The 22,918-nt window shown below is 41.3% G+C and overlaps 2 protein-coding genes across 2 annotated transcripts; one reads left to right on the top strand and one right to left on the bottom strand.

Moving 5' to 3' along the window:
- Positions 1–1,232: 1,232 nt before the first annotated feature.
- slc28a1 (solute carrier family 28 member 1) lies at positions 1,233–8,970 on the top strand. The gene is made up of 16 exons (XM_076732471.1): positions 1,233–1,264; positions 1,756–1,847; positions 2,003–2,192; positions 2,297–2,438; positions 2,694–2,807; positions 3,523–3,597; positions 3,707–3,787; positions 3,909–3,989; positions 4,201–4,326; positions 6,184–6,314; positions 6,403–6,571; positions 7,106–7,303; positions 7,425–7,506; positions 7,597–7,695; positions 7,784–7,889; positions 8,341–8,970. The coding sequence occupies exons 1-16, from the start codon at positions 1,233–1,235 to the stop codon at positions 8,459–8,461; spliced, it is 1,839 nt and encodes a 612-aa protein (XP_076588586.1). The 3' UTR covers positions 8,462–8,970.
- alpk3a (alpha-kinase 3a) lies at positions 8,802–22,208 on the bottom strand. The gene is made up of 13 exons (XM_076732784.1): positions 22,069–22,208; positions 21,163–21,284; positions 20,521–20,638; positions 19,007–20,387; positions 14,004–16,434; positions 13,642–13,789; positions 12,942–13,069; positions 12,817–12,852; positions 12,443–12,717; positions 12,242–12,330; positions 11,923–12,140; positions 11,782–11,830; positions 8,802–11,694 (listed from the first exon to the last, which is right to left on the bottom strand). The coding sequence occupies exons 1-13, from the start codon at positions 22,206–22,208 to the stop codon at positions 11,355–11,357; spliced, it is 5,475 nt and encodes a 1,824-aa protein (XP_076588899.1). The 3' UTR covers positions 8,802–11,354.
- Positions 22,209–22,918: the final 710 nt, after the last annotated feature.

Below are 22,918 nucleotides of genomic sequence, written 5' to 3' on the forward strand. Positions count from 1 at the left end.
ATTTTATGAGGAATCAGAGATTTTTCTGTATGTGTGAGAGAAACAAGATCACATTTGAACAGCGGCGTGTAGAACAAATAGCTACCATAATGTCCCAATCATGAATCATCACCCTGAAAGGACAAATTGCACAGCAATATACTTAATGGTCCAGATAACAGCTTTGACTGATTTCAAGGCAATCTGATTCTGCAGCAAATACACAGTGTTGTTTGAGAGATGAGATCCTTTGATAAAATTATTGCCACCTTCCACCCACGAAAATTGCGTATCTCAATCTGCACAGACAGAAGCATATAACTTCCCTTTCTGTACTAAATAGCATCGTCATAGTTCACATACTTACCTTCGGGCTATCTTACCAGTATATTATGTGCTACATTCTCTGAAATTACTGGATAAAGTATTATTAGTGGATAATACTAGTATTATTAGATTAGAAAAAAAAGGAAAAGAAAATGTGCTTTTAAGTCTTATTCATCATGTTGTTGTTGTTGCATGTGACTGAGAGAGATGTATTTTTAGTCCATCTCAGTCTCCTTAACAAACAAGAGCACTAAGCATGACTTTTTATGACTTAAATGGGTGGAGCACAGCCTCCTACAGACAAACTCATTCATGATTAATTCACTATGTATTCTCCCGTGTTGTCACATTTCAACTTTTCAAGCTGAATTTACATCAGCCGTCATGAATTCACACCTTATCAGCTGTTGCTTCAGTGATTTGATGAATGTGGCCCACATCACGTCTGATCAAGTGTTGCTTCATAAGGCCCATTAAATCATTCCTGATGCATTATCACACTTGTGCTCACGTCCTGTCCCTCCCAAGACAGATCAGAGCATTACGTATGGTGTCTGTTAATAAATGATAAGATTTTTCATAGGGGGCAGAGTGTATATTCCCGCTGTGGTTTTTTAAAGCACAGCATTTGGCTGCCGGGTTTAGGAGGACGCACAATGAGTAAGCCATTAACTCTGCTTTTCCTTGAATCAAGCCGTTTGTTTTGCAGTAGTGAACTGGTATTTTTGTGCATCTTTATTCAAAAGATAAGCCACGAGGACTCTTCTGTGGACTTATTTTGAGGGGTTTTTTTAAATCTTTCACAGTGCATAGACACACAGCTTGTTACTTGTTTGGCATTCCTGGTTGCTAAAGTCTGCAATGATTGTGTTTTTCAGCAGAAACCAGCGACTTCCACCTCAAAACCGTAATCCACGCCGACAGAAATGGCGTGGATAACAAGGCTTTTGAGCTCGAGGTATGTAACTCATTTCATTTTTTCAACAAAATGCACATCATTAGGATTTTTGAAAAATAAAATGCCCTTTTTTTTCATAGGAGAACAACATTTCTGATACTAGCAGTGTCAACAAGCAGACAAAAAAGACTAAAAAAGGACTGGGATCATACTTGAGGTGTGTCAGTTTAAGGGACTTATTGGGGTTACAGTACTTCTGGGTACCGCAATGCTAAGCTAATGTTGATGTAGCTTATACTGTGCGTAGATGTGCAGTAGTGTAAATGCATAACTAACATAAAATTCAAGAGACAATCTGACAAATTTGATTGTATTCAATACAGGTAAATAACTTCTGTGTAAATGTACTGGATATTACCTGATATTGAATCTATAATTATGTGAAATGCTCACGAGTAGAATAGTTCAAACAGTACATAGTGTATAGTTTATTTTAAAGTATATTTTGCACACTTATTTCTAACTTATTTCTAATGTGTCCCGTGCTGCAGCCAAGTTTCCAAGCCGATTAACGCCACAGAGGATTACATCAAGGCTCACTCGCAAACCTTCAAATACATTGTGCTGGGCATACTCGGAGCAGGTAATATTAAGTCTGTTCATTTGTGTTCAGATGTTACAATCAGTAGCAGTTTATTCAGCACACTTTGATGCGTGTGATTTTTAAAAACTATAACATGAATAATTCTGTGAACAGCAGCGATGATTTCTGATGAAATGCTGTTTTCTGTTCTGTAGGTTATGTGGCGTACTTCATTGCAGCCTGTGTGCTGGATTTCGAGCGGGCCACTGCTCTTGTAGTCTTAACCTGCGTGGCTGTTTTTATCGCATCATATGAACTTGTGAAGGAGTACAAGGGCGAAAGCATCAGTAGGTGTTTCAGACCTGCAGTTAGATGCTTTAGATCTAACTTGAGATGGATAAAGTGGTAAGTGGTTGACTTGTTTTCAGTTGCATCGTCCCCAGGATGTCAATGAGCCACACACGATGGAATCTGTGAATGAGCGAAGGTGTGTTTTATTGTGTTTTCAGGCTCTTCATCTTAGCGGTGGTTGTCCTGTTCATTGTGTGGCTTGTCTTGGACACGAGCCAGCGTCCAGAGCAGCTTATCTCTTTTGGAGGTGTGTGCATGTTCGTCCTGCTTGTGTTCCTCTTGTCGGCACACAGGGCAGCGGTGAGTTCTGCAGAGTCACTGACTCTTCTCAAGGATGAATAATTACTGTTGTGACAACTGTTTCGAAACACGCTCGGGCGTTATCTCACAAGTTATCTCATTCTGTTTTGCTGAGACTGTGGATATCATTTGGCCTTGTGCCACCATAATCTTAAGGTTTAACAGAAGTGCTTCCTTGTGATAACATAAGACGTGATAGAGACTCCTTGTTGCACTGATGGTCTAACTACTTTCTTTTTAAAAAATCGTTTTTAGGTAACATGGAGGCCTGTGTTTTGGGGTCTTGGGTTGCAGTTCTGTATCGGCCTTTTTGTTATAAGAACACACCCTGGACTCGTAGCTTTCCAATGGCTTGGAAAACAAGTGCAGGTACTAAACTTGAATGTCCTAAGAATAATAAATATGCAGTTTTAGTGGGAGTTAGCTTCAATTTTACATCAGCAAATAGTTAAGAATGTGTGTGATCTCCATATATGGAATAGTAGGATACACACCGATGATTATTACGCAAGCTCAGCTCCTCCTCCTCCTCTGACATCACAAATATTTACCATAAAACCCCCAAATCATTAGCAAACACAATGTTGTACATTATAAAATCAGTTATTCTATGTGAACAGCATGCAGTTTGTATAATATTAATAACATCCAGACTGTAGTTATATTCAACATATCTTGGAGTAGTATTACTGTGAAATGTGTGATCCAGCATTTCTAAGCAGTCCTTGGTTTGCACAACAGACGTTACATGTGTGGCACACAGTGTTCCTCATCTACAAGGGCACAATATTCTTGAACTGAGTCTATGCTTCCACATGCTTATCTTTAAAGCTACTTTATTATGTTCTTCACCCATATTCTTGGGTCATCCAAGGGTTGAGTTAGCATTATGTGCACACAGGCATGTGGACTTTTTAACGTGTAGTTCAGTCTGCTGTCTCTTCTAAGTTATCGCTTCAGTTCTGTGACTTTGCATTGTAAAATCCAAATGAATGAGTGATCTGGTGATAAACATCATTAATGAATGAAGAATTCTCATTTGAAATAATCTAGCCCATGTTTCTTCTTTGTCCTATAATTACAGATATTCCTTGACTATACCAAAGAAGGGTCATCGTTTGTTTTTGGGGATCTAATCTCGAACATTTTTGCCTTTCAAGTAAGTGGATGAGAGGATGATAATGTATTTTTTCTTAAATATGCATGCTTAGGCAAGACTATAAGTTGAAATTGAATGTGTTTAACTTAAGCTTTGATTTCTTCCCCAGGCTTTGCCCATTGTCGTATTCTTCAGCAGCGTGATGTCTGTACTTTACTTTTTGGGGGTAATGCAGTGGCTCATTCTGAAGGTAAGGAAAGGTTCAAAGGAAAGGTACCTCACAGCATCACAGGTTTCTCTAGGTCTGGCTGTATATTGCTTGAGCCTGCAGTGACACTATGACCAAAAGCCATGTGTTTTTGTCCACGCAGATCTCATGGGTTATGCAGATAACGATGGGAACCTCTCCCACAGAGACCTTGAGTGTGGCAGGCAATATATTTGTTGGCCAGGTACTCTGGGCAAGGCTTACTGTCTTTTCAACATTACCTTTAACACTTGTCTGATTACAGTTGGCTATGACATGTCCAGGGCTCCAATCTATCTGTAATTTCGTTTTATGATTACATAAACAAGCAATAATAACTGCAATAAAAAAACAAAACAAAAAAAAAAGCTACAGTTACTCTGCTTTTTTTCCCCTCCATGTTTTCTGTGTGTCAGACCGAAGCTCCGCTGCTGATCCGCCCCTATTTGAAGGACATGACCAAATCGGAGATCCATGCTGTTTTGACTGGCGGATTTGCCACAATTGCAGGCAGTGTCATGGGGGCATTCATCTCATTTGGGGTGAGATGACGTTGTTTTCACACCACCACATAACACATACAATGATAATATTTTTATATTGAACAGTTCACACAAAAAGGGACAACAGAATGTGTTTTACAAAAGGTGAAAAACAGACATAAACAGAGACAATAAGTAAAAGACATATTTGAAAATGAATTAATAACAGTAGTTCGGGAATCATAACCTGTAGTGTGGGGGTAAAACAAAGTACAGGATCTAGGTAAAAACAGCGAGGGGGAGAGTCTAGAGTCTGAGGCTGTGTAAACTAAATGCAGGAGGCCCGCTGCCAGGATGACGTTTTTCTTTTTTTTTTCCCCCATAAAATAAAATTAATTGAAATTGAAATTACACTCAGGGCCACCGTACAATAGCCTCAGAAAGGTTAAATAACTCCAACACAAAACAATAGCTAAGCAATAGTCATATGTATCGCGGCCAGTGATTTTGTAATTTTTGCTAATCTAGTGAAGAATGGTTAATGTGAGAGTGTCAGCACAAATCAGTGATATGTTAAGAGCATAAACTGTGAGGAGGCCAGTGATTTAATCTGGAGTGAGGCGGTGAGAGAAGAGCCTTTGGTCTAGGGTGATATGTGCCCTCAGGTTTATGTTGGTGAAGATCGTGACTGCAGAACTTTGAACTAATCGTAGATGTTTGATAACATTGATAGGAAGGCCTGTAAAGTGTGCAAAACCGTAATTGAAAGTGTTAACAGAAGCACAAATTCGTTTTTCATAGGCAATGTGTCACGACTGAACTCGGACTTGAACCCAAATGCACGACTCTGGAGACAAGGCTCAATCAAACAATTTATTAAAGACAAAATAACAACAGAAAATCACTCTACGGAGGAAAAATCACAAAGTGCACAAAATAAGGAATCACTCACTAAGAGGAAAAAAGAACGAAAAACACTCAAACGAGGAAAGCGACTCAGGCTATGGCAAAGGGCAAGACGAAGTATCAAAGTAATACAAAACCTGAAAGGACATGAAGCATGGCATGGGACTGGCGTGGTTCTCTGACTTAACAAGACAAGACGAACTGGCACAGGACAAAGGGAGACAAAGACTATATATACACATGCACACAAACGAGAGGAGAGAGGGATGTCAAAATAAAAGCCACGAGACAACACAGACACAAGACAAACACTAAACATAACTTAACATAATTTCCTGGTCATGACACAATGTTTGTTAAGGGAGCGAAAGCCACTTTGAGTTTTTAATTAGATTCTCAGATTCTCCTCCATGTCTCTGCATGGCCATGGAAACATGTTTATAGATCATGGCAGCATGTACAGACAGAGGAGACTGGGGCCCAGGACTGAACCTTGGGGCACACCTCAAGGAATATTTGTTATTTCTGAAAAGATCTCCCCAATGGGAACAAAGTAGTGTTAACCTGTTAAGTAAGAACTAGAATTGAGCCTGAGAGCCCCACCCTGTTACTTCAGTTGGATGCCAGTAAAGCCAGATAAGTGAAGATAAACCAGATGAATGAATGAATGCTTTGCTATTATGTAATTAATATTACTGGCATGGAGAGTGCTTTTCCACAGAAGCCTGTGTCTGTAAGGAAGGGTCTTGCAGTAGTTCTGTGACAAGCAGTCAAAAACCTTCTTTAGACGGCTGCTGGGCATCAGCTCAATGGCACAGTTAGCAGACTGAAGAGAAGAGACTACATGCTTCATAAAAACTGAAAAGGTTTTGGAGAGAGATGAGTTTGACTCTTACATGATCAGTTTTGTATCTGCTCTGTGTCTGTATCAAATACAGTTTCTGTTGCTGATTATTGCAGTAACTCCACCACGACCACCTGAAATAAATGTCATTTCGTTGTATTTTGCAGATTGATGCATCTTCCTTGATATCAGCCTCTGTGATGGCTGCTCCTTGCGCCTTAGCCATCTCTAAACTCTCTTACCCAGAGACAGAGGAGAGTCCCTTCAAGTCAGATGAGAACATTAAGGTGGCTTGTGGGTATGTATATCCATCCTCTCTTTTATTCTCTTCCCTTTCATGATTTTTCTGGTTTTATGAATGAAATGATTTTTTTTGAACTTCCTAGAGATGAACAGAACATCCTGGAGGCTGCCAGCAGCGGAGCATCTGCTTCAATCGGCCTCGTTGCTAACATTGCAGCAAATCTGATAGCCTTTCTTGCCATCCTCGGGTTCATAAATCAAGCTTTGAGTTGGCTGGGAGGCATGGTGGGATATCCTGCAATCACATTTCAGGTACTATTTAGCAAAAAACTACTAACTTAAGTGTTACATTTAGATAATATTCAATGCTTTTTGGGATCATTTAATGATGGTAGTGATCATGATGCTACTTGCAGGTGCAGTTTGGGTCAGTCAGTATTGAGTGGAACCAGTGTTTGTGAGAGTTAGTTTAAAAAAGAATTGCAGATGTAAACTTCCGTGCATGTCTCCTGGAGGTTGCAGCACATCTGCACATCAGCAGGTTCCTTGTTAAACAGCAAATATTTTCAGTTCCTTTTGTTTACTTCTCATGTTCCTGAAACCTCTCACCGTGAAGGAGTTTTCACACTCGCCAGCACATTCAGGTGTCACAGCAGGCTTTTGTTCTCGCAGAGTGGGAACACGCACGGTGTTACCTCTTTCCAGTCGCACTTGTCAAAGCTTTAATCTCAACACAAATGATTTCACATTTGAAAGCAGAGAGCTGAGAAGCTGGCTGGAGCTTGAGGTTCAGCTTTAAATTCAGTGAGTCTAACGATGTCCAAATGTGTCTTTCTGTGTTCACAGCTGATTTGCTCTTATGTGTTCATGCCTGTGGCCTTTATGATGGGAGTACCATATGCTGACAGTTTCATTGTGGCTGAACTAATCGGCACAAAGCTCTTCCTCAATGAGTTTGTGGCTTATGAGAAATTATCTGAACTGAAAATCAACAGGCTCAGTGGACTCGCTGAAATCATCAATGGTGAAAAACAGTGGATATCTGTGAGTAATCGTCTTAATTGGAATTTGAATGTCATTCATGTCAGTGTTCAACGAGTACTGAAGTGGTAGAGAAACTATCACACTGTGCTAAATAACATGGTTTCGTGTTTTCGTGTTTCAGGTCCGATCAGAAATAATCACCACTTATGCTCTTTGTGGATTTGCCAACTTCAGCTCACTGGGTATTGTGATTGGAGGCCTGTGTGAGTATTTCATCATCCCATGGTCATGTTTGTGTCCTGCCCCAGGATTCACTCAGTAGATTTCTGACACGTTGTTGTCTTTTCTCAAAGCCTCTATATGCCCACCCAGAAAAAGTGACATCTCATCTCTGGTGTTGAGAGCTATGCTCACTGGGACTTGTGTATCTCTTGTCAATGCTTCCATTGCAGGTAAGAGCTTTTGAATCGAGGCGGCAGTGGAGTTTAACTTGTTTCCTATTAGACTGTGACTGAGTAGCTTTTATGCTTTATCTCTTAGGCATCCTCTTTGTCCCTCCACTTGACTGCGTGGAGTTGCTAAAGGTATCTGCTTTCAACGCCACCGATGCAAATGTACAAACTTGCTGTGAAGACCTCTTTGAAAAGTAAGCACATACATTTTTATTACAAAGTTGAAATTACGTATTAGGGAAAAAAACATAGACACGTGGTTAAAGGTGCTGTAGGTAAGATGGAGAAGAGAGCAGACTTAGCCTGAAAATTTGAACCAACAAGTTCCTCGTCACTCCAAATCCCTTTCCGCTGCACTCACGCCCTGCCTCCAAGCCCCTCCCCCTGGCTCTGATTGGTTGTTTTGTGTCGGGCGCGGTGGATTCTTGCAAATCGCAGTAGGAGCAGTAGGTGGGACCAATGGAACCGTTTTTTTTTTCACAGATTACATGTTTCATGTACTGCTGTCTGGGCATAGGGACAGTTTTAACAAATATGACAAAAAAATTACCTACTGCAGCTTTAATACATTCTTAAATGTGCACTCTAGCTGTTGAGTATCCCGCTGTGATATTGGACTTACATCTCAAATGAATTCTTTTGCAGCACTGTGAACAATGGGACCATCTCATTTGAAGGAATGTGGAACATAGTAGCAAATGCCACTGTGTTTTTGTCTAGATGCTGTCAGTGTTGTAATATTTCTTCTGTGGACGTCTGTAAGTAGAGGAGAAAAGTGCATATCAGTGTTTTCATGCTGTGCTTAATTTGTCTCTGTGTTTGTATATTTCTGTCACAGTTAATGTAAAAATGTAAAGCCTGTATGCATATGTTTTAAAGATGGATGTACCTATCATGTATTATATTGTAAATTAATTCAGATATCGGCTTTTATTCAAAGCTAAGGATTATAAAGACACACCTTCAGATATATACCTCAGGAAATACTTGACAGTGTGATGAATATAAAATTGAGTACCTCAGTTATTTCATAATGTTATTAATAATTATACTGACATGCAGCCATACTTTTTGACAAAATAAAAATGGGAACTATGCTTGGACACAAATGTTTTACATATTTATTAAAAAAACATGAGCCGACATGATGTAACATAACAAAGGCAGCACACATTGCAAAACCCACATTTATTCTTAACGACTCACTCATGTACTCACTCACACACTCACTCGCATGTTTCCAGGTTTTCTTCACTCTACTTCAGATATTTAGTGCTTTGACTTTATGTACACATAAATACAACATTTCCATGACACCACACCTTAACGTGACTGTTTTCACCACCTTTTGCCAACTGACATTTCCACCTCATTTCAACATACTTCTCTAAGATAAACAATCATGCATTTAGAGTGTTTTTATAGTAACAGCAGAGTTTGAGAGCAGCTATTTGGACTCATTTGAAGACTCTCATTGATCATTAACCAGTAATCCTTTAAAGAAATTCCAAGAGAGTTCTGGATTTTTTGAAACTCCTGTGATCCATGTTACAAGTTAGGAAAGTAAAGGTTTATAGTGAGGTGTTGATCAACGGAAGCAGACTTGTTAATAATGAACCATGAACACCTGTGCGAACCCGTGAGATAACAGAATAGCTTTCATTTGATTTTTTTTTTTTTTTAAAGAGTAGACTATAAACAATAAGCGATGCTTAACATTGGTCTGGTTACTGCTGACTAGCTGCACACCAGCAAAACTCACAGCTCCCCTGTTCAATGACTGGTGATTGCCAGTTGCTGTGAAATTGCACAGAGTTTATGCAGGGAGCTTTACTGAGTGATCAATCGGCTTCTGAAAACTCTGAGTCTGCTCTTTTGGTTATTTTGTTCAGTGTGCTTTTATCCCACGGTCCATAGGTCAGGTCCAAGTGACTGTGTGGAACTCAATTAGCAGCTTTCCATGTGACTCGTGTGTTTGCATGTCAATGAGCATGAGCAGACCACAGTTAAAGAGTTTACTGGTAAGCCCCTTAGTGCTCATTGCTTTGACAGTAGCATTCTAAAATACATGAAGAGGACCTATTAAAGACACAGACACAACAAAGTACTCAAAAACTATTCAAAAGTAATGCCAAAAACAAAGTGCACACAAACATCTTTGACCTAAAAATGATGCTGTAAGTCAACAGCATGAGCTCAAGTTTCTGCATAAGAAGTTCAAATGCCAACCATAAATAGTTTCCAAAATAAACTTTATGCCCTACACACACGCTGTACATCACAGATGAACATGCAGCATTTAATTTGAACACATTAGCTCAGCCCCTTCTGCGGCTGTGGCTTTATTCTCCATAATGCTTGAAATCAAACCACTGAAATGTTGGCATCTCTTCATTAAAGGAAAGGAGCGAAACTTTACTGCAAAGCTTTTCAGAGTGAAGAACAGTGATGATGATTTTGAGTTGACAAATTGCTTGGGGAGTTGTCTGTCCACTCATCGAGGTGATAGGAGTCTGATAGTGACACACTAGTCATAACGTGCCACGTTAAAGTAAGCTGTTTAGCTACATGAACTCCTCATATTTCCGACTTAAGAAGGCAAACCTACTATTCAAAGTTCCAGGGAGAAATGTAGAAAATTAAGGTTAAAAAACAAGACACGCTTGATTCCTGTTGGTTACAGTCAGATTTAACTGAAACAGTTACAGCCATGGGCCTTTCTCTGTTGAAATAAAAACATCATGGTGCATCTTTTAGGAGAAAGGAGATGATGCAGGCAGCTGAGGTTTTTGGATGAAGATGCAGAGTGATGGCTGATGATGTGTAGACCTCAAGTTACAGCTGAGCAGTTTGGTGTTTACATAAACTATGAAATCTGTGTAGTTCTGCAATAGCCTGGTATCCACTCTGGATAATGCGTGCATAATTGCATTGCTTTGAACTTTGAACTTTGAACCAAATGAAACCTGCTGCCTTCAGATGGCTGTAGAAATGTAATTAACCATAAAAGAAGTCAATCCAGACATCCAGAAGGACAGATACTGTTAATCCCTTCACCTACCCCAGTACAGACTCAACTTCAAATATCATTTTTAATATTTTCAATGGCAGATTTTGACATTTCTATTGTCTGGGGAATACAGTACGTGAAAGAAACAAGCATAACATTCAAGAAGGCGTTCATGTGATTTTGAGGTGTGCGCTTGGACACAACCATCAAATAATGCCAGGAAAATAACACAGCGCACATTGCTTTCCCTAAGACCTGCTTTTGGCGAAAGCATAGCAAGATTTAACACCAGAATGGCACCAAAATTTTCACAGAGGCACTGATGTGCATGACAAACTCATCCAGCTGGGTTACTGCACCCAGCGCTGCAAGTTCAGTTTAGATGAGAAAAACGTCAAACTGGTGGCAATGCAAGGAGTAGCAGAGTAGCCTTGTTTAGATAATAATAATAATACAGGTAACACCGGTCTAGAGGGCAGTGAAGTCTGAGGGCAGATGGACAGGGGCTCAAGCCCACTTTGGGTCTATCTGTGCACGTGCCTGATCTTACTCTTCAAGACCTTGCTGGCTTTGGTAACTGGAAAGAAACAGGTAATACTAACATTAAAAGCAATAAAATCTTGCTTGACACAAAAGAGGCACTTTTTCCCTACCTCATTTCAAGGACATCAACTGTTTCTGCAGGCTTGGGTTTGGCACTTGATTTATTGTCCTCTGCCTCTTGAACTTTTCTAGTGACCTTTGGACTAGAATTGGCCTTTCTAAACATCTGAGGGCTTTGTCCTTTCCGCTGCAGCTGTGGGCTGCTGGAGCCCAACTTGCGGTTGAGCAGGGGGCTCCTGGAGCCCTTCATCTTGGTGGGCTGTTGCAGACTATCCATTGTCTTAAGTGGGTGCAATCCGAGAAGTCCACAGTAGTAGTTGCACTGATGGTGTGTCAGGAACTGTTCGAATACTTCAGGAGAGCCATACTCTGTTAGTCCTTGGTATCTAAAATACAAGGGACAACATTTTAATCCAGATAATCTGATCTGATAATCTCAACAAACATTTGCGTGTACTAGTTTTAATACAAACCCTTTTGACTTGGTCACAACTCTAACATTTGTAATCTTCGTTTCAACACCTGCAAAAATGAATCACGGATGATTATTAGTATTATCATTCCCATAAATTGATAAATGGCCACTTTACTTGCAACCTGTATGTGTGCCTTACCCTCCAGCCGAGTGACCAACATATTGCCGTGTGTCCACTGATGGATCCAATGCTGGAAGGTGCTGCATTTCTGCTCCACCTCAGAAACAGTTTGTGTAATCAGCCTGCCTTTAGGATCCATCATGCAATACTTGAGGTAGGCACCCTTGAGATCAGCCTCCACTGTGGCATATGGCACAGAGTTTGCAGGCCGGTACATCAGATACTGAGGAATCACTCTGTGAGCGACACAAAAAAATTAATAGAGGGTTGATCATCAGCAGTGTTGAACATTTCAAGAGGAACTAATTATCAGAGCTGTTTTATAATAAGTACTTACTCTAGTGAATAGCCAAAGTTGTCAATAACTCTTGCTTCAGCAGCAAAGATTTTACAGTATTCTCGAATCATGTTTTGGACTTTGCATTCCTGGCAACACAAAGCATTTAATGGAGCAGATTAATGCACTGTAATTGCAATCACTTGGAGTTTATTGGGAGCAATTTACCAAAGACTATTGGACAATAAATCCATGACTCACTTGCTTAGTAATCTCTGCATTTCTCTCTGCAAGGTTGCTCTCCTTATTGGTCCCATAGGCGATGGGGTTTTGAACTTTGATGATGCAGGTGCTTCCAGATTCAAAGATGGGATCCAGGCCGTAAATGACCTTCACTCTGCTGGATTTGTGAGCGCAGCCCTCCCCAGTGTGCAAAGTCTCTGTCATTATGCGGCCAAAGTACTTGTCACCCCAGCTGCCACAGTCGGCCAGGCCTCTGGTGAACAGCAGTGGGGTCATCTCGATCTCCTCTCCAACTTGAGGAAAATGGAAACAGATATTTACAATAATAATTTTTAAAAAATGTTAAAAAAAAAGAAAGCCTGATATGGTAAATAGATAATTGGAAAATGTACCTTCCAAATCATCTTTTAGTAATATCTCAGACAGAACTGTAAAACAGAAAAAGGACTCATAAAATGCACAGTTGATATTATAAGATGTAGATATCATGCTTGTCTCCGGGCATACTGTATCTTACTGTCTTCGCTGAGCAGGAAGTCAGTTGTGTCAGTCCCATATTCATTACTGATTGAACAGCCATATACCCCACAGTCTTGGCTGGATGCTAGAACAACAGCCAGAGCTACCTGGCTTTCATCTCCTCCACTTGGGGACAAAAAAGGACAAAAAACAAAACATAATCATAAAGACGTGAAGTTGATTGGCACATCCGAGTTTTGTCATACTGCCAAGATTCAACGAGCAGCCACAAGGTGTCACTGTGAAACAGTCGATCATGCTGTGTGGCAGCAATCTGCTGACAGAGCAGCCAATAGCACATATATAGACTTTTAATGCCCCCTGGAGATGGGAAAAATATTGTGTCAGGTTACGGTTTCTGTGTCTAGCCAGAGATTCACCTCTCTGTGTCACAGCTGTGGGGTTCACAGTCACATGAGCAGGGCGTCTCTGCAGCGATAATATGAGAATGACAGAAGGCCATGGGATGCGGTCTCTGAGGCCCAAATAAATCCTGTTCATCATTGTCGCATTATTGTTTCATATTTGGAACCTGTCCATTTTTAGCAGCCGTGTTCAGTGGAAATCCCCAAAGTAATAGCAGTGAAAAAGGTGACAAGCAGTAATTTTACTACAAATTGAACACCATGTGATATTGCTGTTGATTTGTGTTACAGGTGGTTAGAGTAGTGTTGATGTTGTAAAAGAAGGGGATTTACCTTCTCTTCACCTCTAGTATTTCCTCCTCATCTCTGTACCACTTAATGGTGGAGTCACTGAGTACGTTGAAGAACTGGCACCACAGCTTCAGATGTCCGGAGGCATCTGGGAACGGCTCTCCCCTGATCTTACGGATGACCTGCGGAGCTGTTGGTCAGCGAGAGAAGGGGTGTCTAAACTAAACATACTGTATACTGTACTGTAGACTTTCTAATGTTGCCCCCTCCTCAAGCACCAGTGTTCTGATCACACTCTGATCAGCCAATTGATGTGGCCCTTATTGGAAAACATGCGCACAACATAATACCTTCACAACATAAAGATTATTCCGTCTTTTAGGATTAGTTGATTGATTCTTTACCTTTCAAAGGGTCTAGCTTCTTCTCAGCTGGTTTCTCCTCTCGTTTGGGGCTGGTTGGCTCTTCTGTGGGAGTCTCCTCCACGACTTTTGGCACCTCCAAGGTGACCTTTCTGCGGCTCAGCAGCGGAGAGCGCCTCTCCATTGGCGGGGTATTCTGTCCAGTGGAAGCCTGCAGTAATGCTGCTCTGCGAGCCTGGCTGGGTGACATGTAGGGGGTCTCCTTCTTACCCTGAGTGTCAAGCGCACCAGCAGCTGCTCCTTCTGCATCTTCTTTAGGTTTTGGGATGAAGATTTTGCGACGGGCTCCGGAGGCGAGCTCCTCGGGAGTGGCAGAGCGTATGAGTGACAGACTGTCTCTGCGCTTCAGCCGGGGGCTGCTTTCACATGAGAGGGATGATGTTGGTGTTGAGCCTCCACTCAGATCATCGTCTGCCTTGTCACTCTGACGGTCACCCACATTTTCTGAGTCTGGAGCAGCTTTGGACATGAATTTGCGGAGACTGGCCGGACTCAGTGACGGATGTGTTGGGGGTTTAGAGCAGAGTCTCTCAACAGAAGGTCTGTTTCTTTGGAGGTCCTCAACAGACATGGAATTCTCTATCTTGGCCTCTTTAAGGGGTTTTGCCTTTAAGATTTCAGGGACAATGTTGTCTTCTGTTGTTTTACTGAATGATGGCACATTGTCAACAACCGTTGGTAAAAGAGCTTCATGTAGAATAGGGAGGGTGTTCTCTTTTATACTCTTATTTGCCATTTCTTCTTGGTCATGTTTCTTACTTTGTGTGGCAGCAGAAGTTTCGGTTGATTCACGGACTTGAGTGGACTGTCTGAATGCACAATCACTTTCATGACAAGTGATAGAGATCGGTGGCACCACAAACAAAGGCACTGGTGGAGTTTCAAAGGTCTGTGGCGCATCTGACATGTGGGTGTTTAGATATACATCATCGTCTGTGTTATCAGTACATGAAACACTAATAAGAGGAACTGAGGCAAAATCCATCTGAGGAAGTTGTTCACAGCTTTTCACGTGTGGCTGCTCCTCCTCACACATTTCTGTCTTGTCATGTAATTGTGCAACTTCCTTTACTTTTTCTGTAGGTGACAGGTTATAATCATTCTGCATTCCTTTCTGCGTGGGCAACAAACTTGAAGAATCAGTCACGTGCTGGTCTTGGATTATTACTGCTGACGTGAAACCAGTTGCATCATGTTTTTGCAAAATAGCTGGCTCCAACTCTTGCCTGTCTAGCACCAAAATAGTTAGTGGCAGAGTGCAGTCTTTGAGCTCAGGCTCCATTACTTGGATTTTTGGGATCACAAAATGTTCATTTGGGTTTACATCAGGCACAGTTGGTGTAATATCCGGGGTGTCTTCAATAGAAGATATTTGGATTTGTGGAATATTCTCTGAGGGCCAACCCAGTTGTCTCTCACTGCTGTCTTGCTGTGCAACATTACTCTGTTCCTCCAAAACACTATAAATACATTCCTTGTTTTGTGTTACTGAAAGGCTCTTTGATTCATCAAACTCCTCCACATTTACTGGATCCCTCTTTTCTGTCTCCACTCCATACAGTAAACTCTCATTCCTCGCTTCAGCGCTCACATCTCCTGGCTCTTGTGTTTTTAGATCATTGCATGAGCTAACTTCTAAATCTTTCTCTAGAGGAGAAATGAACATCTCTTTCAATTCACCTCTCTCTTCACTGCTTCTAATACATGAGTTTGGACTCACTTCACTGAGATTTGGGGCTTCTGTGCTTCCTTCTGCTATAGGAGAGGAGCATGCTTGCTGTATTTTTAGGTCACCCTTCTCTAAACTCTCTGGGGCTGCTGTGGGCGGAAATCCTACATTCATTTCCTGAATCAGTGAAGCTGGTTCAACCTCTTCTTTCACATTATCTTTCTCTCCACCGCAAGCTGCCACAGTAGGCAGAGGTAAAAGCACCTGATCTGGTATCTTAGATTCACATGGCTCTATTCTCTCTTCCAGTGAAAATGTTGTCAATTCAGTAATCTCAGATCTGTTTATATCTGAGCGTGGCTGTCTGTTCGATTTCACTTCAGCTTTCTCTTCCTCACATAAGTTATTGGAAGAACGGCCCTCATCTGTGTCAGGTTTGCCTTCTTTGCTCATCTCATCAACACTTAGGTCCTCTTCTTGCAAAGTTTTAGTGGGTACTTCTCCATGACTGGGGCTGTCTGACACTAAGATAACACTGTAGGGGGGACTCCAGCTTTCTTCCACACTAGTGACGGTGGGTGTGGGGGAGGATTCATCTACATAACCAGCTTGGGTCTGTGGCAAGACAGATATATCTTCCGTCGGTGAAGACTCATCTCTTGCAGTCTGGTTACTGGGCTGTGGTGAAACTACCAGGCCATCTGGCTCTTGCTGGTATACGGAGACCTCTTTGATAACTGAGACCTGATGGAAAGTAAACGGATAAAGCATTTTAGCACTTCACTGCATTTGCAGATACAGCAGTGTTTGTCTTTCACAATGAACTAACAGACATGCCTTACACTGCTGGGTTTGATTCTTAGGCATGCAAAACATTTCTAACAGTCTAATTTGTTTGTGGCAAAGAGACCGCACTGGGAAAAACATTCAGTGTTATATTGAAGAGGTTAAAGTATTTTTAAGAAGCTTGTTACGACAAACTTACTGCAGTGACCTTTGACAGTGTGATGCTGCGACACTTTTAGACTGAGGCATGTTTTTCTACCATAAATCAAGAGAAGTCTGAACCATGACAGATGCTAACAAACGTGACACTGCAATGCAGCATTATATTCCAGACAGAGAGGACGAGCGTTGTGGTTAGACTCTGAAAACAGTTGATCAATTACCAGTTAATAGGCAGATAATGGCTCAGAAAATAAGCAGAACAACTACAGTAAGTCAATACATGCTTGTGCTTTATGGTCTGTCAGCTTATTTCAGGAACTGTTTTACTTCATGTCACGTGCAGGGTAGCTGAAACCAAGTGTTTACACATACAAGGGACCAATAAAATATTTAAATAACTGTGACCCTTAACAAACAGGGTTAATGTTTTTAGTGAACATGGATTTTATTCCAACTTTTATGTTAATCATTCATTAAGCAATTCAGCTGAGGTCGGAAGTGCTTATGTGCTCTGTTCTTATGTTGAAACACAGACAGGGGATTTCCCACATGATTGACACAAGCGTGCTGTTTACACAAAGCTTTTGCTGGGCAGTGAATGAATGACAGCTCATGTCTCTTGGCAAGAGTCATAACGTGTGTGATTCGCATGAAACTGTTGTGCACATCTGGATCAGCCATCAAGCTTTTGAGGAAACCAAACTACAAGTGACAAAGAATGAAACCTGACTGTGAGGGATTAATGTGAAAAAACCTCAATTATGATATTCTTGAGAAAAAAAAAAAGAAAAAAAGATGATTTAGAAGTAAAGAGTCAAGCTACAAATAGAAGTGGGTTTTCCCTCTTATGGTCCCTTTTTTTGCTGTCTACCCCATTACTTTATGCAGAAGAGAAAGGAAGACACATGCCGCCTCGTGACAGCATGTTTGGCCAGCAGTGACTGCGAAGAAAAAAAGAAGTCGCTGCTTTCGATGGAAGGGAACCGGTGTCACATTCAGTCTAAAAATGAAGCTGTGGTCATCACTACACCTCTGTGTGTAAATGAATATCACACTCATGTGAGCAAACATTGTTCAGATAAACGCTCTGACTTCCTCCAACTAGTCGTCTATCAAGAAAAACAAAGGTCCAACTGTAGTTCCACATTATGGACTTAACGATCTCTCTGCAGGTGGAGCAGTTCCCTTTTCCACATGTCGTGCACCACACGAGTGGTTAATGCACAATGCAGAATTAATGCATATGCCATGTAAGTGCATTTCAAGGAAAAAACAGTTAATAAATGCAGACCATATCCAGATTTTAATCAGTTACGGGATCTTATCTGTTATCAAAAACAAATATCAGACTTTGAGTGCATGTTTTATTTTGATGGGTTAAAACAGCCACATAAACTTTCAGATATTATCACATAATTCACCAAATTCTTCCCAATTTTCTCTTCAAACGAACAGGCAAATTAGTAACATTCCACTAAGTGGAATCTTTGAGTGATTTTTGACATGTGCAACTAAAACCACTTCAGGTTTAGATTGAATTTTTGAAAATAAGTGTTTTTGAGAGTATTAGAATGTATCTTCTAAGGTTTGGCCATTACTTTAGTGGATTTCAATTGGATATGGCCACTGTATTTGTTGACTTGTTGGCTTTAGCTGAAGCTACACAGACATATATTGGCAACAAGAAAAAGAGTTCCAGCTTTATCACTTCAAAGAGAGACATAAACCAAGTGAGGAATGAGGCCAATGTGCCGAGGCCCTGCTTTCAAGCTGAGACCTGCCACAGCACTCACTCTACTCCCGTTCATCCACACCGCACGGCCCTCTGTCATGCAAAGCCCTGTTTGTAATATGAGAACTGCCTCTGACATTCAGGTTTCATCATGATCTCTGACGCACTGGTGTCCCACTCATCACAGCCAGCATCTGAGATATTCCCCATCCTATCTTACAGTGTGCAGTGCAGATAGACAACATCCCCCACCCCCACACATATTAAGTACAAGTTGCCCTGTTCCTTATTTCTCCCACACTATCTTGTTTGGTTTGTCCCTCTTCAACGATATGGATGCAGTGAAACCACAGTCTCACATGGCCAGCCTGACTCACTTCACCGGTCGCTGATCACTGATTTTCTACTGTATCTTTTAAAGTGTTTGTATTTTCTGTCCCATGAATACAGCATCTAACTACTTGCTTCTGATCTACCACAACCACCAGCAGCTCAAAGCCTAAACTATGTCATAGTTGGCATAGTTCAGGCTTTGGCCCTGAAGTAGCTCATCTTGTACTATCTTTTCACACAAACGAAGTCTATATATAACTCTTAGGTGACAGTCAGCTGCCCTGCAAGACCACTTCTACATACCTCAGTGAGAACTTGAAGGCCAGACAATGACATTTCTTCAACTGGCCTGCTGCTCTGTGGTCCAGCAGACACCTCCATGGCCTCCACAGCATCACCAGCCTCCATGACACTCTGCCCTGTGGACTCGTCTATGTTGTCAGGTGGCGGTTTCTGAGCTGGTAGCAGGTCTGTGTGTAGAACACTGTCTTCATGCTTATGTTCCTGCGGCCCCACTGACACTGGCTGCTGGTCTGTATGCACAGTTTCTGTGGGCTCCCTTGGTTTATCCACTTCCATTGGCACAGCATCCTCTGTGTGAGGCGCGCACAATTCATTATACTTTGGTTGGAGCCGAAATGATGGTGGTGTTTCCGGTTGAGAAGGCTGCATTGAAGCAGACGAGTGGTCAGACTCTCTCTCCATCCTCTCAACGTGATCATGAGAGTCCTTTTTAGTCTTACCAAAGAGAAAGTCTTTGACTGTGTGGAGCATAGAGGAGATAGAAGCCTGGATGTTGTGGTGATCGTGGTCCTTGTGAGCCTTGCTGTGATGTCTGACTTCTGAACCATGTTTTGTGTAGGGTACTGTATGTGACATTGCCATTGGCCTTTCCCTTTCTCTCTCTCTTTCTATGGCCAATTCTTCTCTCCTTTTCTCTCTCTCATCCTCCTCCTCAAATGCTTTTTCTTGTTCTTCCCTCTCTTTCTGCATCCTCTCTTGCTCTCTCTGTTTCTCTTTACTGGCACTTACGATGGGTATATCCATTTCTTTAGGTTTCTCCCCTCGAGGTGAGTTCTGTTTCTCCTCTGCAGCCTGGGACTGGAGAGTCTCCGCCAGAAATTGTGCCAGACCGATCCCTCCATCATAACAGTTTTCACCTCCATTCCCCATCATATGACTTCTGCTATTGATGCTGCTGCTGCTGCTGCTGCCGTTAACTGCTGCATCTACACCATTTGAGATCTTTATTTTCTTTTTGGTCAAGGTTTTCTCGGACGGAGATATCTCCTTGTCCAGCTCACTGTCTTTGGATGTCACAGGCATTATTTCCTTGACTTCAGAGCTAACTCCATTAGGTTCAGCAGCAGCTCCCAGTTGTTCCACAGCTTCAGGCTTTTTGACCACTGGCTTCTCCTCTGGTGGTGGGGCGTGACGCTTCCTTTGAGGACGTTCTGGGCTACTCTGCCGTTTCTCTTTCTCAACATTTTCTTTATCATCTTTCTTGGTCTGCAACTCTAACTCACTCCTCTTCTTCTCTGCTTTCTGCTTCAGCTTGGCAAAGAACCTCTGGTGGATCTTGTACTCGTTCATGGTGCCAACCTCCAGAACTCCTGAGCAGGAGACAATACCTTTGCTATTGCTGGCTGAGACCTGATAGATGGCTGCATCGTCCAAAGTGCAGCTGTAAACAGAGACACTTCTTAATCTCTATATTATGGGTAATCTGTTTGCGAAAAATAAAAAAATAAAAGCTGCATTTCTAATAATTTGAATGTTTGTAATAGATCACTCTAGCAAAGTGTTGTGTTACGTACTTGTAAATATGGAGGGTGTGGGTTTTTCCATTACGACGAATTTCATATTTTGGGAGCCCACAATATCGGTCCATTTCCATGTCATCTTTATACCATTTCAGTTCTGGAGCTGGGTAACCTAAAGACATGGATAGATTATAATCAACTGACTGCCTCTGAGTTACAAACATAGTGCCACAAAGCACTATTGATGAACATTTGTTGCATGCAGGGCTATGACCTGAGAGACAATTTGCTCTAAATATCCTTTTATATTAATAATTATTTTGGGAAATTATGCAGTGAACAAAATGCAGAATTGAAGCTTTGGCATGAATGTGTTTTAGGATGTTGCATCATGTTGGTGATGTGTCACAGAGAGAAACAGCAGCTGTTGGATGGCCCCACCCATCCCAACTGCCTGTAATCAAAACACAATGTCCTGAAAAAACAGCCTGAATAATACATGGTCTGATGTGTTTTTATAGAGCAGTTCAGGATGAACAAAGCAGTTCATTTCAGTGGTTTCAAGATGAAGTCCTTCCTTTTCAAATTAGTCACATCCTGTCCCTTCACACCACAAACAACCTGAAAAGCTGCAGTTACTCCAAGAAACAATAGGTAGAGGGATGCAAATCATAAAGCTGTTAAGAGCAGACTTACCTGACACCACACAGCTGAACTTCACATTACAGTTTTCTGACACTGCCTTTGATTTCAAGGTGGTCTCAAAGGATGGCTGGATGTCCTCAGTCAGCTGAGCCATGACGCTGCACAATGTGCTCCTGGAAGCAAACACTAATGCATTAGAAAGCAAGCAGTTATCCACTTTGGTATCATTCCAGTTACCTCCTCACCTCTGTGCAGTACATTCCAATTTGCTTTCTTAATTAAGAGGAAAGGATGTTAATAGAAATTTCTGGTAGTGACGGGAGTGTGAAGGAGTAACACAGAGACTTGTGAGATGTCAAGCAAAACAAAGATGTCAATCCAACACTAAAACTGATGTTCATCACTAAAACTGAAGGCAACACTGGACAAACCGGACACTTACATTACAGTTCAAACGTGTGTAGGTTTCATTCTTGGGGTAAACCAGTTTTTGTGGTTAAGATGTTAGTTGGGAGGAATGTTTTAAAAGTATGGATTACCTCGTTGGCCTGTAGTGAGAATACCTTGAATAGCTATTCAGAGAGGAGGCAAATGAAGGGACGTCAATGATTAAAATCTGCGTATTTAGAACCCATCTACAAAAAATAGTAATATATGCCCTCCTCTTTGACAAAAGGACTGCTTTATTATTCTTATTCTTTGTAGATTAGAAACAAGAACATGCCTAAAAGATGTGATAAATGTGATTGACTAGTGTCATCATTTACACTTTCCATCTAAGTGAATTTAAATATACATTTTCCGTTATGTGATTGTTTTAACTTGATCTGCCTGACCCAGATGCGTTTCTTGACCATCATGCAATATAAATTTGTTTCTTTTTTCCTACAGCTCTGCTTCACAAGAAACAGATTTACATGGTCTGCGTATACATAGATTATACATGAGATTGTCTACCTGTTTTCAGGCCTAACATTTGAGAGGTAAGTATTGCGGCTTTCTGAACGGCCATTGGAAGAGTTCCCCTCCTCTTCGCTGAAGCTGCTTGTCCTCCCATTGCCAGAATAAGAGCGAGTCATGGGCCTTCTGGAAGTCATCGTCCACTGAAGCAATTCAGAAAAAATATAAAATCCGAGAAAAATTTATCACCCACGGTATAAAAATGGTCTTGTCACTTCCACAGCTTGTTCAAGGCTCAAATGTAATGGTGGTATCCATGTAAAAGCCCCTGGAGAAAAAAAGAATCACTTAATAATGGTAATAAAATCTGTTGGAAGTCAGTGGAAGAAAGTATAAGATACACTCTGGGCTATTTGCTCGTACAAAATTCAAAGACACAGTTGAGACTCAATGCTTGTCCTTTCTAACCAAGCAAAGTACTTGCATGGAGCAAGTTATAAATAGGATCAGCTATCAGGTTGTGGAAGGTTTGTTAGTGGTCAAACACCAATCTAAGACATGTTATATACTTGTACGTGTTAGGAATATAATTCAGGTATCTCTTGGTCACCTTAAAACTTGGTAAATTTTCCAACTTACCATTGAGTTGTTGCCAGTGTTGCTTTGGAGACTGTGTGTGAAGAAAGCCTCTGTAACTGCCTATCATAGACACGCATGTGTTGCCAGCAGGGGCCTATTTATAGCAGCCCTACAAATAGGTGCAAGAGCACATCAGATTTTCCGAAACTAGACTTAAGACTTAGCAAAGAAGTCTAAAAGCTAAACAGAATTCAGAGTAAAAACTAACCATTAAAGCCAGAACACAAAAATCTAAAAATCATCAGTCGCCATACTGTAAAGTATTAAC

The sequence above is a fragment of the Chaetodon auriga genome, chromosome 6, assembly GCF_051107435.1.
Source record: "Chaetodon auriga isolate fChaAug3 chromosome 6, fChaAug3.hap1, whole genome shotgun sequence".
NCBI lineage: Eukaryota > Metazoa > Chordata > Actinopteri > Chaetodontiformes > Chaetodontidae > Chaetodon > Chaetodon auriga.

Excerpts from the sequence above, each read along its gene's own strand:
- slc28a1 (XM_076732471.1), top strand. The coding sequence starts at position 1,233 with ATGGCGTGGATAACAAGGCTTTTGAGCTCGAG. Across the intron at positions 3,788-3,908 it reads TGCAGTGGCTCATTCTGAAG|ATCTCATGGGTTATGCAGAT; the intron begins GTAAGGAAAGGT and ends TTGTCCACGCAG. Across the intron at positions 3,990-4,200 it reads GCAATATATTTGTTGGCCAG|ACCGAAGCTCCGCTGCTGAT; the intron begins GTACTCTGGGCA and ends TCTGTGTGTCAG.
- alpk3a (XM_076732784.1), bottom strand. The coding sequence starts at position 22,208 with ATGACTTCCAGAAGGCCCATGACTCGCTCTTATTCTGGCAATGGGAGG. Across the intron at positions 20,388-20,520 it reads CACACCCTCCATATTTACAA|CTGCACTTTGGACGATGCAG; the intron begins GTACGTAACACA and ends CTCTGTTTACAG. Across the intron at positions 12,331-12,442 it reads ATGCAGAGATTACTAAGCAA|GAATGCAAAGTCCAAAACAT; the intron begins GTGAGTCATGGA and ends TTGTGTTGCCAG.